The sequence below is a fragment of the Bos grunniens genome, chromosome 18 (assembly GCF_055505025.1).
Source record: "Bos grunniens cultivar Pamir isolate PY7600 chromosome 18, Bosgru_T2T1.0, whole genome shotgun sequence".
NCBI lineage: Eukaryota > Metazoa > Chordata > Mammalia > Artiodactyla > Bovidae > Bos > Bos grunniens.
Window position 1 is genome coordinate 8,454,316 of NC_141182.1, and position 12,338 is coordinate 8,466,653.

Genomic DNA, 12,338 nt, shown 5'->3' on the forward strand with positions numbered 1-12,338 from the left:
GCGGCCCCGGAGGAGTCACGTGGCGCGCGGCCGCGGCCGAAGGAGAAGTAGCAGCGCCCGCGTCGGAGGGCGTGCGCGGCAGGGAGTGCCCGGAGCCTGGACAGCGGGCGGCTGCGCGCGGGACCCGGAGCCCGGACCCGCGGCGGAGGCGCGGCCAGGTGAGTGGCCGGGTCGGGCGGGGGCGCCCGGGGGACGTGCGCCCGGGGGACGCGCGCCCGGAAAGCCGCGTCCAGGGCGGGGGTCCTGCGTGGGGCTCAGCTGGCGCGGGCAGGGGTGGGGCACGCCGCCCGGCCCCCCGCTCGCTGTGCCCAGCGTCCGGGCGGGGACGGCCACTTCCTCACCCCTGACCGGCGCCACTCTGTCGGTTGATGCCCCGGGGCAGCCCGGCTTTGAATGGGAACCGGAGGAAGCGGCGCGGCTTGCGGTCGGGGGTTCGCGCCAGCGCCTGAGTTCTAGGCTCCGGTGGCCCTGGGGGTCCCGCGTGGAGTCGGGTGTGTTTCCTGGCCACCTCTGTGCCCACGGCTTGTGGACTCCAGGCGCCGGCCGGCCCCTGGCACTTCCTCGCACTACACAGGTGGTTGCGGCTGGGTGGGTGGCGAGCGATACCAAGGAAGGCGCAGTCCCTTGCCCTGAGAGATTGGAGAGTTTTCGGGGGATCCAGGGTTCCCTGTCCTGCCCCACAGTGGTGTGCATAAGTATGTTTGTGCGACTGTGCGTTTTCCTGGTTATGTTGTGGAATCGTGGAGAGGTGGTTACCCCCACAGCAGAAGAATTCGAGGGAAAGACGAGCGGGGTGTGCACTCATGGGGAGGGGGTGTTGGCAGCTGGATTCCAGAGGGGGCCTGGGATGGCTCTTCTAGCACCCTGATCTTGAACTAGAGTAAGAAAGTGTGGGCTGGGCGGGTGGGGGTGACTCGCACGGGAAACAGGTGGCCTTGTCAGTCAACGTAATTAGAATTTCGGTTCCAGCTGTGTAACCTTGGGCACGTCGAAGACTCTCTGAGCCCCAGTTTCTTCCCCTGGATACTTGGGCCACCCAGGCCTGCATCCCGGGGCTATATGCAGAGTTGGGGCTCATCTGCCACTTCTTGACCCTCTGGTTAAGGGCCCTGCGTGGGGGCCCTGGCCAGCATCCGCAGCTACAGCCTTGCAGGCAGTCTTGAGTCCCTGGCCATCCCAGGCAGTTCTTTTTATTAGAGACGAATGCCGAGTGTGCACCACTGCAGGGTTCCCTGATGCTCAAATTGCCTAATGATGCTCACCCCCTTCCCCCCAAGCTTGTGAAACTCCTCTGGAGGAGGCAAAGCCAGGACCCCCATAAATGGCCCTTGGGCTGAGTGGAATTGGTGGAAAATTGAAAATGAGAAAACTTTTGAAACTGTGTCTTCACTTAGAAAACGCTAAAAACTCAAAGCAGAAAAGCTCATCCATTATGTTAGCACTTAAATCAGTCGTAAGCTGATGGTCAGACCCTTTACCTTCTCCCACTCTCCAAAAATAACCATTCCTCCTAGGTTTATAAGCAGACAGCCTTTAAAAAAAAATCATTAAACAATTAATTTATTTTAATTGGAGGCTAATTACTTTACAATATTGTAGTGGTTTTTGCCATACATTGACATGAATCCGCCACGGTTGTATATGTGTCCCCCATCCTGAACCCCCCTCCCACCTCCCTCCCCATCCCATCCCTCAAGGTCATCCCAGTGCATTGGCCCTGAGCGCCCTGTCTCATGCATTGAACCTGGACTGATGATCTATTTCACATATGGCAAAAGACAGCCTTTTTAAACATGTAATAATATTTATTAGTTTATAACTGTTTTTCATCTGCCTCACAAATCTTTCCAGATCACAGTACTTGTAAATCTTCCTCCTCCTTTTCAGTAGCTACTGAACATTCTTTAATGTGGGCTTCCCTGGTGGAGAAGGAAATGGCAACCCACTCCAGTATTCTTGCCTGGAAAATCCCATGGACAGAGGAGCCCTATAGGCTACAGTCATGGTCGCAAAGAGTCGGACACGACTGAGCGATTTCACTTCACTTCACTTCACTTCCCGGGTGGCTCAGTGGTAAAGAATCTGCCTGCCAATTCAGGAGACATGAGTTTGATCCCTGGATCAAGAGGATCCTCAGGAGATGGAAATGGCAACCCACTCTAGTATTACTGTCTGTGAAATCCCATGGACAGGGGAGCCTGGTGGGCTACAGCTTGTGGGGTCGTAAGAGTCGGATGTGACTGAGCAGCTAAACAACAATTCTTTAACGTGTGTGTCCCGTCATGTAAGGGATACCGCCCCCCCCAACCCATTCATGAGCAGCTGAATTGTTTCCTGTTCTTTCCTCTTACAGATAATTTTGTGCATTTTTCTGCACAATGCTGGATCAAAGCAGATGCATGTTTTACATTTTAATAGATGCTCGCAGGTTGCCCCCCCCCCAAAAAAAAGTGCAACTAAGGCACACCCGTGCGTGCCATGGCTGACCCTGCTGAGTTCCTCCAGTGAGAATATGAGTAACCCTGTTTCTGCAGGTGGGTGTGACATGCAGTGGTAACACCCCTCCTGCCCTCAGAGGGGCTGTCCTCTCTCAGGGATGCGACTGTGCCAGGTGTCCAAGAGAATTGACTTGTGGGATTTTGTATGAAATCCTGCCCTGCTCTGACGTGTGCAGAGAGCCTTAAAGAGAAGAAAACTCTCCTGTTTCCTGGTTCTGGGTCCTTGCATTTTTTTTTTTTAATCTTTATTGGAATATAGTTGACTTAAAATGTGTTAGTTTCTGCTGTACAGCAAAATGGGTCAGTTATGTATATACACATGTGTTATGTGTGCTCAGTCGCTTCCGTTGTCTCGACTCTTTGCCATCCTATGGACTGTAGCCTGCCAGTCTCCTCTGTTCACGGGATTTTCCATGGCAAGAACACTGGAGTGGGTTGCCATGTCCTCCTCCAGGGGATCTCCCCGACCCAGGGATTGAAGCCATGTCTCCTGCCTTGCAGGCTGATTCTTTACAGTTGAGCCACTGAGGAAGCCCATATATATATACATATGTTTACTCTTTTTTGGATTCTTTCCCATAGAGGTCATTACAGAGTATTGAGTAGAGTTCCCTGAGCTATCCGGTAGGTCCTTATTAGTTACCTCCTCTGTGTATAGTAGTGGGCATGTGTCAATACCAGTCTCAATCTATGCTCCCCTTTCGCCCAGGAACCATAAGTTTTCTACATCTGTGACTCTTTATTTGCTTTGTAGATGACTTCATTTGTCCCTTATTCCACATAAAAACGATGTCATATGATAATTTGTCTTTCCCAGAAGTTTATTTCAAAGAGGAGAACATGAAAAGTAGGATCTTATTAAATCTTGGCCTCATTTGTGTTTAACACCGTAAGTCATTTTATAAAATTACCCAGGGAGGATGAGAAACAGGAACAAGAAAGGGATTTCAAGCCTATTTCATTTTTTTTTTTTTTGAAAGCAGAAGCAAAATAGAAGTTGCCGGTGATGGCTAGTGCCCTCCTCCGGGGTCAAGGCCTTGGAGACCTTGTCTTAGTTGCTGAAGCGTTGAACCCTGAAAGCCCGAGTTGGGAGCTGGTGGACTTTAGTGGTTGACTCCAGGGATCTTGTGGCCGTAAGGATGCTTTCCTGGTTCTTAGAGAAGGACATGAGAGACTTGATGTTTATGGTTGAGCCAGTCCACTGGGCTTCTGAATGGGGAGTGACCAGAATCCTGGGAAGGTTAGTGCAGGGCCCTCCCAGAGTCAGAAAGAACCGAGGGTCGTGCTTCCAGGTCGGCTGGCTTACGTGGCGGTGTTGTGAGAGGTGGTATGTTTCCTATTTGCGCCCTGCTGCACCTGGGAGTGGGGAACTCGAGAGCATTGTCCTGCTTCTGACACTTTGCAGCTGTGTGACCTTGGACGAGTCCTTTGATATCTCTGCGCGGTTAGTTACTATCTGACCAGATTGTGAATTCCAGAAGGGGGTTGTTGAAGGAGCAGGGGCATGGGGTTCCCATCCTGATGTTTCCACATGTCTCCATGACCTTGATCACGTGATTTCACCTCTCAGGCCTTGCGTTTGCAGCGCCAGTATTTCTGAGATAAATGAGATGAATCTGATACGGCAGGTGCAGGCACCCGGGAGGGCCAATGAACAGCAGGTTTTCCAGGGCGGAGACCGGCCTCAGGCCCCTTGCTCATCCCCTGACCTGGAATAGGGGGTGGTGAGGCGGGAGGCTCGGATCAGGCAGGGTTCCTGCACACCCTTGGCCCCCGGGCTTTTGTTTTAGCCAGTTCCTTCGACTAGAGCACCGTCCCCTTCCGCTTCATCTCTTTTAAAGATTGGATTCAGATCTGTCTTCCCCTAGAAGCTTCCTCTGAGCACTGTTAAGTTCCCAGCCTCACCTTAGACTCAGCTGGGGACCCCTTCCTGCTGCTCCCTTGAGACCCCCACGTCTCTGCTTCTGCAGAATCATGGAGCTGGCGTTTCCTGATGGGTGGAGAGCAGGTGTAATTCATGACTTTATTGCTGGGCTGTCAGCACACCTGGGAGGTGCCCCGGCTGTGGGTGGAGGGTAAAGGGGGCAAAGGACAGGGCCCGGGCCCGGGCCTCACCCCTCGTTTGCGTGCGAGTCCGCTGTCCATACCTGTCGTGGAGGTGACCCTTGGTTAATGCTTTGATCAGCTGGCCGATTAATATCATCGGAGGCCCTGCTAGATGCTGTTTGTGTTGTTGTTCAGTCGCTCGGTCGTGTCCAACTCTCTGCGACTCTGTGGACTGCAGCACGCCAGGCATCCCTGTCCTTCACCATCTCCCGGAGTTGGCTCAAACTCAGGTCCATTGAGTTGGTAATGCCGTCCAAGTTCTTATCCTCTGTCATCCCCTTCTCCTTCTGTCCTCAATCTTTCCCAGCATCAGGGTCTTTTCCAGTGACTTGGCTCTGTGCATCAGGTGGTCAGAGTATTGGGAGCTTCGGCATCAGTCCTCCCAGTGAATATTCAGGGTTGATTTCCTATAGGATTGACTGGGGGCTGTACAAACATTGTGGGGTCTAGTCCATCCAGAGCCCCTCGAGGGTGGTGTTATTCCCATTATACAGCTGGAACAGCTGAGGCCCTGATTTGGAGCAGCTTGGCACAGAGGCTGTGGGGAGGCCCAGGCAGCCCTGGCTGAACACCCAGCTTCTCTGCGAAGTAAGAACTGTGGGAGCCTAAAGGAGTTTGGAGGTGGGGACGAGATAAGAAAGATACAGGGATAGAGACGCAGGTGTAGAGAATGGCTGTGGGCACGGGGGAGGAAGGGCAGGGTGGGACGCCCTGAGAGAGCGATGCTGACACGTACACTCCCTACCACGCGTGGAATGAACAGCTCGTGGGGCACTGCTGCGGGGCACAGGGAGCTGAGCTCGTGCTGACCTCCAGGGGTGGGGTGGGCTAGGGGGTGGGAAGGAGGTCCTAAAGGGAACGGATACATGGAATATGCACACGTGTGCCTTCTCAGTCGTGTCTGACTGTGCGACCCCATGGACTGCAGCCTGCCAGGCTCCTCTGTCCATGGGATTTCCCAGGCAAGAATACCGGAGTGGTTTGCCACCTCCTTCTCCAGTGTGTGGTACACGCATAGCTGATTCACTTTGTTGTACAGCAGAAGCTTACACAACATTGTAAAACAATACTCCAACATATATATATATATATATATATGAAGACTGAGTGGGAAAGGGGGAGAAAAGATACAGGAAATGGTGGACAGTAACAGGAGCTAAGCCTGACCTGTGTCCTCTCCGTTGGCAGGTGGAATCTTATCCACTGCACCACCAGGGAAGTCCCACTCTTGTTTTTGTTTTTTTTTAATTCATTTATTTTTAATCGGAGGATAATTGCTGTATAATACCGTGTTGGTTTCGGCCACACATCAACATGAATCAGCCGCAGGTGTGCCTACGGCCCCTTTCACTCTTCTTCTTAAAGCATCCTTTTGATTCCTGGTCTCAGAGTTCACTCCAGGGTCTGGGGTGGGAGCAGGCGGCCAGAGTGACCCACGTGTATAAGACCCCTGGAGGGAGCAGGGAAGCAGGGAGACCCACTGCTTTCTGGGTTTGCTGGTGGGCTAGATGTGGGCGTAAGAGGAGCCAGACAAGGGAGGCTCTGAGATCTGGGAAGCTGTGACTGTTCAGGAGGATGAGGGGTCACCAGGGACACCCCCGGAAGCCGAGCCGCACACCAGGTGCTTTGCTGGTGGCTTCCTGACTGTCCCGGTCCGAGTCGGGCTCCCAGGGGTCACGCGGCCTGCCCAGGGCCACACGGTCAGCGGGAGCCTACACACGGGGCTGCCGGGCCCTGCTGTTTTCTGCCCTTTCTGCTCCATTTCCATGCAGAGGTCTCCACGGACCCATTTGGAAGGTTTTTCTCTATTCCCGCCTCCACTCGGGAAGTAAAGGGGTGGTTCGAAGTCTCTGGGTGGGTGTCGGGGTTGGGGACAGGGGCCAGCCTGGGCTTCTTTGGCTATTCAAATATTCTACAGCATAAAGCTGCGTGGGGAGGGAGAGGTGGCGGCCAGGTTGGGGTGATTTGGTTATTCAAAGCCGGGATAACGGTTGGGTCACGGAGATCAAGGGCTCCACCCACACCTTGCTTCCATTTAAACGTCTGAGCGGCTGGTGAGCCCCCCTGCCACCAGCGCCTTCTCCCCAAGCTCATCCTGATGGGCATGAGACAGGTTTTGGCTTCTGAAGCTTCCTCCTGTTAACCGAAGCCCGCTCAGTTAACTGAAACCAGTTCCCCCTTGCTTCCTGCCTCCAGCCTCCTTGTTCACCCGCTTCCTCCTCGCCTCCCCCACTGGGCAGCAGACGACGGCGAGTACCATGGCCAACGTGGACACCCTCCCGGAGTACGAGAAGAGTCAGATCAAGCGGGCCCTGGAGCTGGGCACCGTCATGACCGTGTTCAGCTTCCGCAAGTCCACCCCGGAGCGGAGGACCGTCCAGGTGATCATGGAGACGCGGCAGGTGGCCTGGAGCAAGACGGCCGACAAGATCGAGGGCTTCCGTGAGTACCTCTCGCCTCCCCGCCCGGGCAGTGGGCCCTGCAGCTGTCGTTGGTTCGACACCTTCTTCTGAAAAGGAAAAGTGGCGTCGCTTTGTCTGGGTCTCTGATGGGGTTTGGGGCAGGTGGGGGATGTCGGCCAGGAAAGCCCTGGTGAAGGAGCGGAAGCCTGCGTGGGCCAGCTTGGAAATGACCTCCAGATAGCTCGCCTGGGCTGCTGGGGGCTGAGCGCACCATCTCACGGCGTCGGGGACTGTTCGGTCTGCGTTGATGGTCAAGCCGTGTGCCCTCTTGAGGGCTCACTGGCCAGAGCTTGTGGAGTCATCGCTCGGTAGCCAGATGTGTGTTTTAGTGCAGACAGCAGAGCGAGAGGCCTGTGCTTTACTCCATGTGGACAGAGCACATCGCTGAGTGTGTGGAGCCCTCCAGTGAAGCTCTGCTCCGAGTGGAAGCGGCTTCTTTTCTCCTCCCTCCTTATGTTGGGCAGTGGGTTCAGATCCTCAAGTTCCTAAGCCCCCTTTTTCACTCAGAGTCCAGAGACTTAAGCAATGTACAGTTGCAGAGACTTGCTTAAATGAGTTTTTATTGACTTCTTTTAAATTGAGAAATTAAAGCATACACTTGGGGGAAAATCAGACAATTCATAAATGAATGTCTCTCTTCCCCAGTCCCACCCCAGGCTCCAGAGGCCAGCTCCTGCCCAGGTTCTGTGGTCTTCTAGATGTATTCTGTGCTTGCGTTATGTGTGTGTGTTGTTTTTTTACACAAATAAGTACCTACTGCACATACTTCTGCACTTCGATTTCTTTTTTAAATTTAATAGTTTTCTTTAAAACATTTTTTACTTACTTCTTTATTTTTGGCTGTGCTGGGTCTTCGTTGCTGCCTGGACCTTTCTTTGGCTGTGGCGAGCTGGGGCCACTCTCTACCGTGGTGTGCAGGCTTCTCCTTGCAGTGGTTTCTCTTGCTGTGGATCTCAGGCTCTGGGGCGCGGGCTTCAGTAGCTGTGGCCCCCCGGCTCTAGAGCAGAGGCTGTATAGGTATGGTGCAGGGGCTTAGTTGCTCTGAGGCACGTGGGATCTTCCTGGATCAGAGATTAAATCTGTTTCTCCTGCACCGGCAGGCAGATTCTTTACCACTGAGCTGCCAGGGGAAGCCCCCTGGTAGTTAACCATTGAGGTGGTTTCTTATCAGCATATTGATCTGCCTTTGCCTTTCATCGCCACGTAGCATTCTGGCTACAGTGTGACAGTTTAACCCCTAGAGATGGACGCTTTGGGTTTTTCCAGTCTTTTGCTATTAGCTGTACATGGATCCTTCTCTTCTTTTGCTAGCAGATTTATGGAGATACAATTCACATACCTTATAATTCATCCATTCACAGATTGGTATACTCCCAGGTATGTGCAGCCACCACAGTTTTTAGAACGTTTCATCACCCCTAAATGAAGCCCTGTACCCTGCAGCCATCCATCTGGCCCTCCTCCACCTCTCCTGCCCTAAGCAGCCTCTCATCTCCTTTCCATTGCCCTGTTCTGGACACTTCCTATGGAAGGAATCACACAGTGTGTGGCCTTCTGCGACTGGCTTCTTTCACTTAACAGAGCGTTTCTCACGTTTTCACGATCCATCCGTGTTGTGTGTGTCTCAGGACTTCATTCCTTTACGTGGCCGGGTAATATTCCGTTCTACAAATATTCCACAGTTTGTTGACCCGTTCATCTGCTGATGGAAATTTGGGTTGTTTGCTCTTTTTGGAGGGTATGAATCCTGCCGCTGTGAGCTTTCGTGAATGAATTTTTGTGCGGCTGTGTGTTTTCGTTTCTCCTGGGTGTGTGCCCAGGGGTAGGGCTGCTCCTCAGCCAATGCAGGAACTTTGTTTGATCATTTTAGGAACCCCCCAGACTGCTTCCCAAGTGGCCGCACTATTTTACATTTCCACCAGCTGTGTGTGGGGGTCACCTTTGCATTATTCTTTCATGCACGCAGGTTGCGTTTATCTGAAGGATAGCGTCCTCCATGTGTAATTTCTGAGTTAGAGGGCACGAGTTATTTTTAACTTTAAAGGACGGTTGGATCACATCCCATAGAAGCTCCTGAGGTGGTGGGGGCCCCTCTAGTTCTCCACATCTCCTCCCACACTGCCATGGGGTTCTGAACTTGGCGGTTCACAGGTGGACTCTGATAGTGTGACATGGCTCTTTGGTTTCTTTTATCATGAGCGAGACTAAATAGCTTCCCAAAAGGTTTCTCCTGACTCTGGAGCCAAGATGACCTTCAACAGCACTGAGCCAGAGGGCCTGCTTTGACAGTGCCCAGCCTTCCCCCTGATTTTGTTTACATTGGCCTCAGACCTCCCAGGTGGCCCAGAGACCTGTGGCAGCTGGGGCGGGGGCGGGGGCCTGCAGGGGCAGGACAGGCCCAATGGTAAACACAGGTGCCCCCCCGCACTGAGAGCGGATGGCCGGCCCGTGTCGGCCAGCTGGCCGAGCGCCAGAAGCACCTGGTGAGGGGCATTTGAAGGTGTGCAGGCCTCTGGAGCTTTCTCCTGACAGTCCTGGTGGTTGTGAGACACGGTTTTGCTTCCTGAAATCCACACCCTATGGTTCTCCCTGGTTACCCCTAAGAGCAGTTCCTCCTCCTCCTTGGGGTGGCCAAGGATGACTGTCATTCACCAGGGTGGTTGGGATTCAGTATTTTAATGAGCTTCCCAGGTGATCCTCATAGCTAGCCAAGTTTGGTAGGTACTGCTCTAGCAACTCCCTCCTCCCACTCACTCGCCGTCCTCCCACCCCCCTGTCCTCCCACCCCCCTGTCCTCCCACCCCCCTGTCCTCCCACCTGCCCGTCCTCCCACTCCCCGTCCTCCCACCCGCCCGTCCTCCCACTCCCCCGTCCTCCCACCCCTCCACCCTCCCCTCCTTCCAGCCTTCCTTCTTTACTTCACCGGTAGCTTCCGTCCCTCCTTTCATCTATCCACATTTGAATGCCTGCTCTGCCAGGCACTATTCTAGGTGCTGGAGATAACGGCAGTCATTGAGTTAGACCCCAGTCCTCACAGAGCTGCACTATTGGATTAGGTACAGGCAGCGTGGAGCCTGACCCCAGCAGGGTTTGATGAGATAGGCCACGTGAGCGTAGGCACGTTCCATCCCCTGCTGAGATCCGGTTCTCCTGTCTGCAGAATGGGGACGATATTGCTGTCCACGCACAGGGTCACCGCTGCGAATGAACAGATGAGTCGCTGGATCAGAAGGCTGAGCACGGTGCGCAGCCCTGGACCGGTGCGAACTGCTGCTTTTGCTTTTGCTGTTGTTGTGGGTGACGAGCGGCGGCCAGCCTGTCCGGGGCAGCAGAGTCTTGCTTAGGTGTTTGGACTTTCTCCGGAGAGCAGTAGGGCTCCACTGAAGGGTTTTCAGCCGAGGGGTGGTGTGAACACCTTTGTGTTTTTGAACTGCACTGGCGAGCCTATGTGAGATGGCTGTGTCGTGTTTGTAAAGTGACACAGAAGCCGATTTGGGGGTAAATTGCTTTAAAAAGGTGCTCTCCTGACCACCTAGAGAGAACAGGCCTTTGAGCCCTGGACGGGGCCACTCAGCACCTCATTTCCAGCCTCTTGATATAGAGGTGGTGTCCTGGGGGCCCCAGCTATAGTGTTGCCTTAGGGGTCTGAGTCAGCAGGAGCCTGCAGGTTACTGTGGGGTCTGCAGAAGACAGCACCCGTGTGTGGCTCTGGGGTCACTGGAGGTGGCCTCTGGCCTCTGGACAGGTGTCACAGCCTCCTGTGTGGGCCTGGGTGAAGGCAGACGCCCACGGGTCTCACTGTGCACAGCAGGGAGTGGTTCTCAGCTGGGCGATCCCATCCCACCCACGCGGGGGCATTCGGCAATGCCTGGAGATACTTTTAGTCCTGGTTATTTGGAGGGGGTTGCTTCTGGCATCTAGCAGGTTGAGGCCAGGGGTACTGCTAAACATCTTACAATGCATAGGACAGCCCCCACCCCAAATAATAATCCAGTATAGAATTGTAAGTATAGAAACCTTGGCCTGGGGACTCGCCTGGTGGTCCGGTGGCTAAGAGACTGCACCTCAATGCTGGGGTTGTCATTGTTGTTTATTTGCTAAGCTGTGTCCAGCTCCTTTGCAAGCTTGTGGACTGTAGCCCACCAGGCTCCTCTGTCCTTGGGATTTTCCAGGCAAGAATACTCGAGTGGATCGCCATTTCCTTCTTCGGGGATCTCCCCAACCCAGGGATCAAACCCACATCTCCTGAGTCTCCTGCGTTGGCAGGCAAATTCTTTACCACTAAGCTACCTGAGAAGCACAATTCCTGGTCAGGGAACTATATCCCGCATGCCACGACTAAGCCCTGGCACAGTCATATAAAATTAAAAGAAAATGTTAAAAAGGAAGAAGAAAAAGTGTATTTCTTCCTGAAAAATTAAGAAACCTTGGTCTGAAGTCATGTGTTTGCTTTGCTTAGAACCGTAAAATGTCACACATTCCCCCTTGGACCGTGTCATGACGGAGCTGTTCCGTGTGCAGTGCCACGCCCATATTTGCCATCATACTGGGCCCCCAGTTTTGCTAAGAGAGAGGAGGAAGGGATGGGGTCCCTGTCCTGGAGGAAACAGGTGAAATCCCACAGATAGAGGAGCCTGGTGAGCTTTAGTCCATGGGATGGCAAAAGAGTCAGACACGACTTAGTGACTGAACATCAGCAACAACAGCTGGGTGGTTCTTCTCTCTGTGGCCTGGACTGAGGTGGTACTTGGCTGGCATGGCCCCTGGTCTGGAAGTTTCCAGAATCTTTGCTCCTGTGTCTGGTGCTGTGGTGATGATGGCCGGTAGCCCGGGCTCAGCTGAAAATGTTGGCTCAGCACCTACTGCGTGGCAGTCCCAGGGTCATCGGGCTCCTTACACGGTGCCTGGTATCCCCCCGGGATGTGTGTTCCAAGAGTCACAGGGCTTCTTGTGACCTAGCCTGAGAAAGTCACTTGTTCAGGTCCGCGGGGCCAGCTCAGGTTCAAAGAATGGGGAATCTCCTCTTGGAGAAGATGAGACCTGCCCAGGTGGGGAGAAAGTTGACAGCAGCCACCTTGGTGCCAAACGACCACGAGGGTCCAGGCTCATAGTTCAGATCTGTGCTCCACCACCTCCTAGGAGCTGTGTGATCCGAGGCAGGTTTGCTTGACCTGTCTGTGCCTCAGTTTCTCTATTGGTCAGGTGAGATGACAGTCAATGAGATAAGGGTGAGAAGCAAGTGGATTTTAAGTATGTTTTTGTATGTATTTAT

At 53.6% G+C, this 12,338-nt stretch overlaps 1 protein-coding gene across 1 annotated transcript in view; it reads left to right on the top strand.

The window, feature by feature from the left end:
* Positions 1 to 12,338, top strand: part of PLCG2 (phospholipase C gamma 2) — a 159,388-nt gene continuing 147,050 nt past the window's right edge. The window contains exons 1-2 of the mRNA XM_086350050.1: positions 1 to 158; positions 6,801 to 7,046. Of these exons, the coding sequence (XP_086206176.1) occupies positions 6,863 to 7,046 (184 nt within the window). The 5' untranslated portion in view covers positions 1 to 158; positions 6,801 to 6,862. The remainder of the gene's footprint in view (positions 159 to 6,800; positions 7,047 to 12,338) is intronic.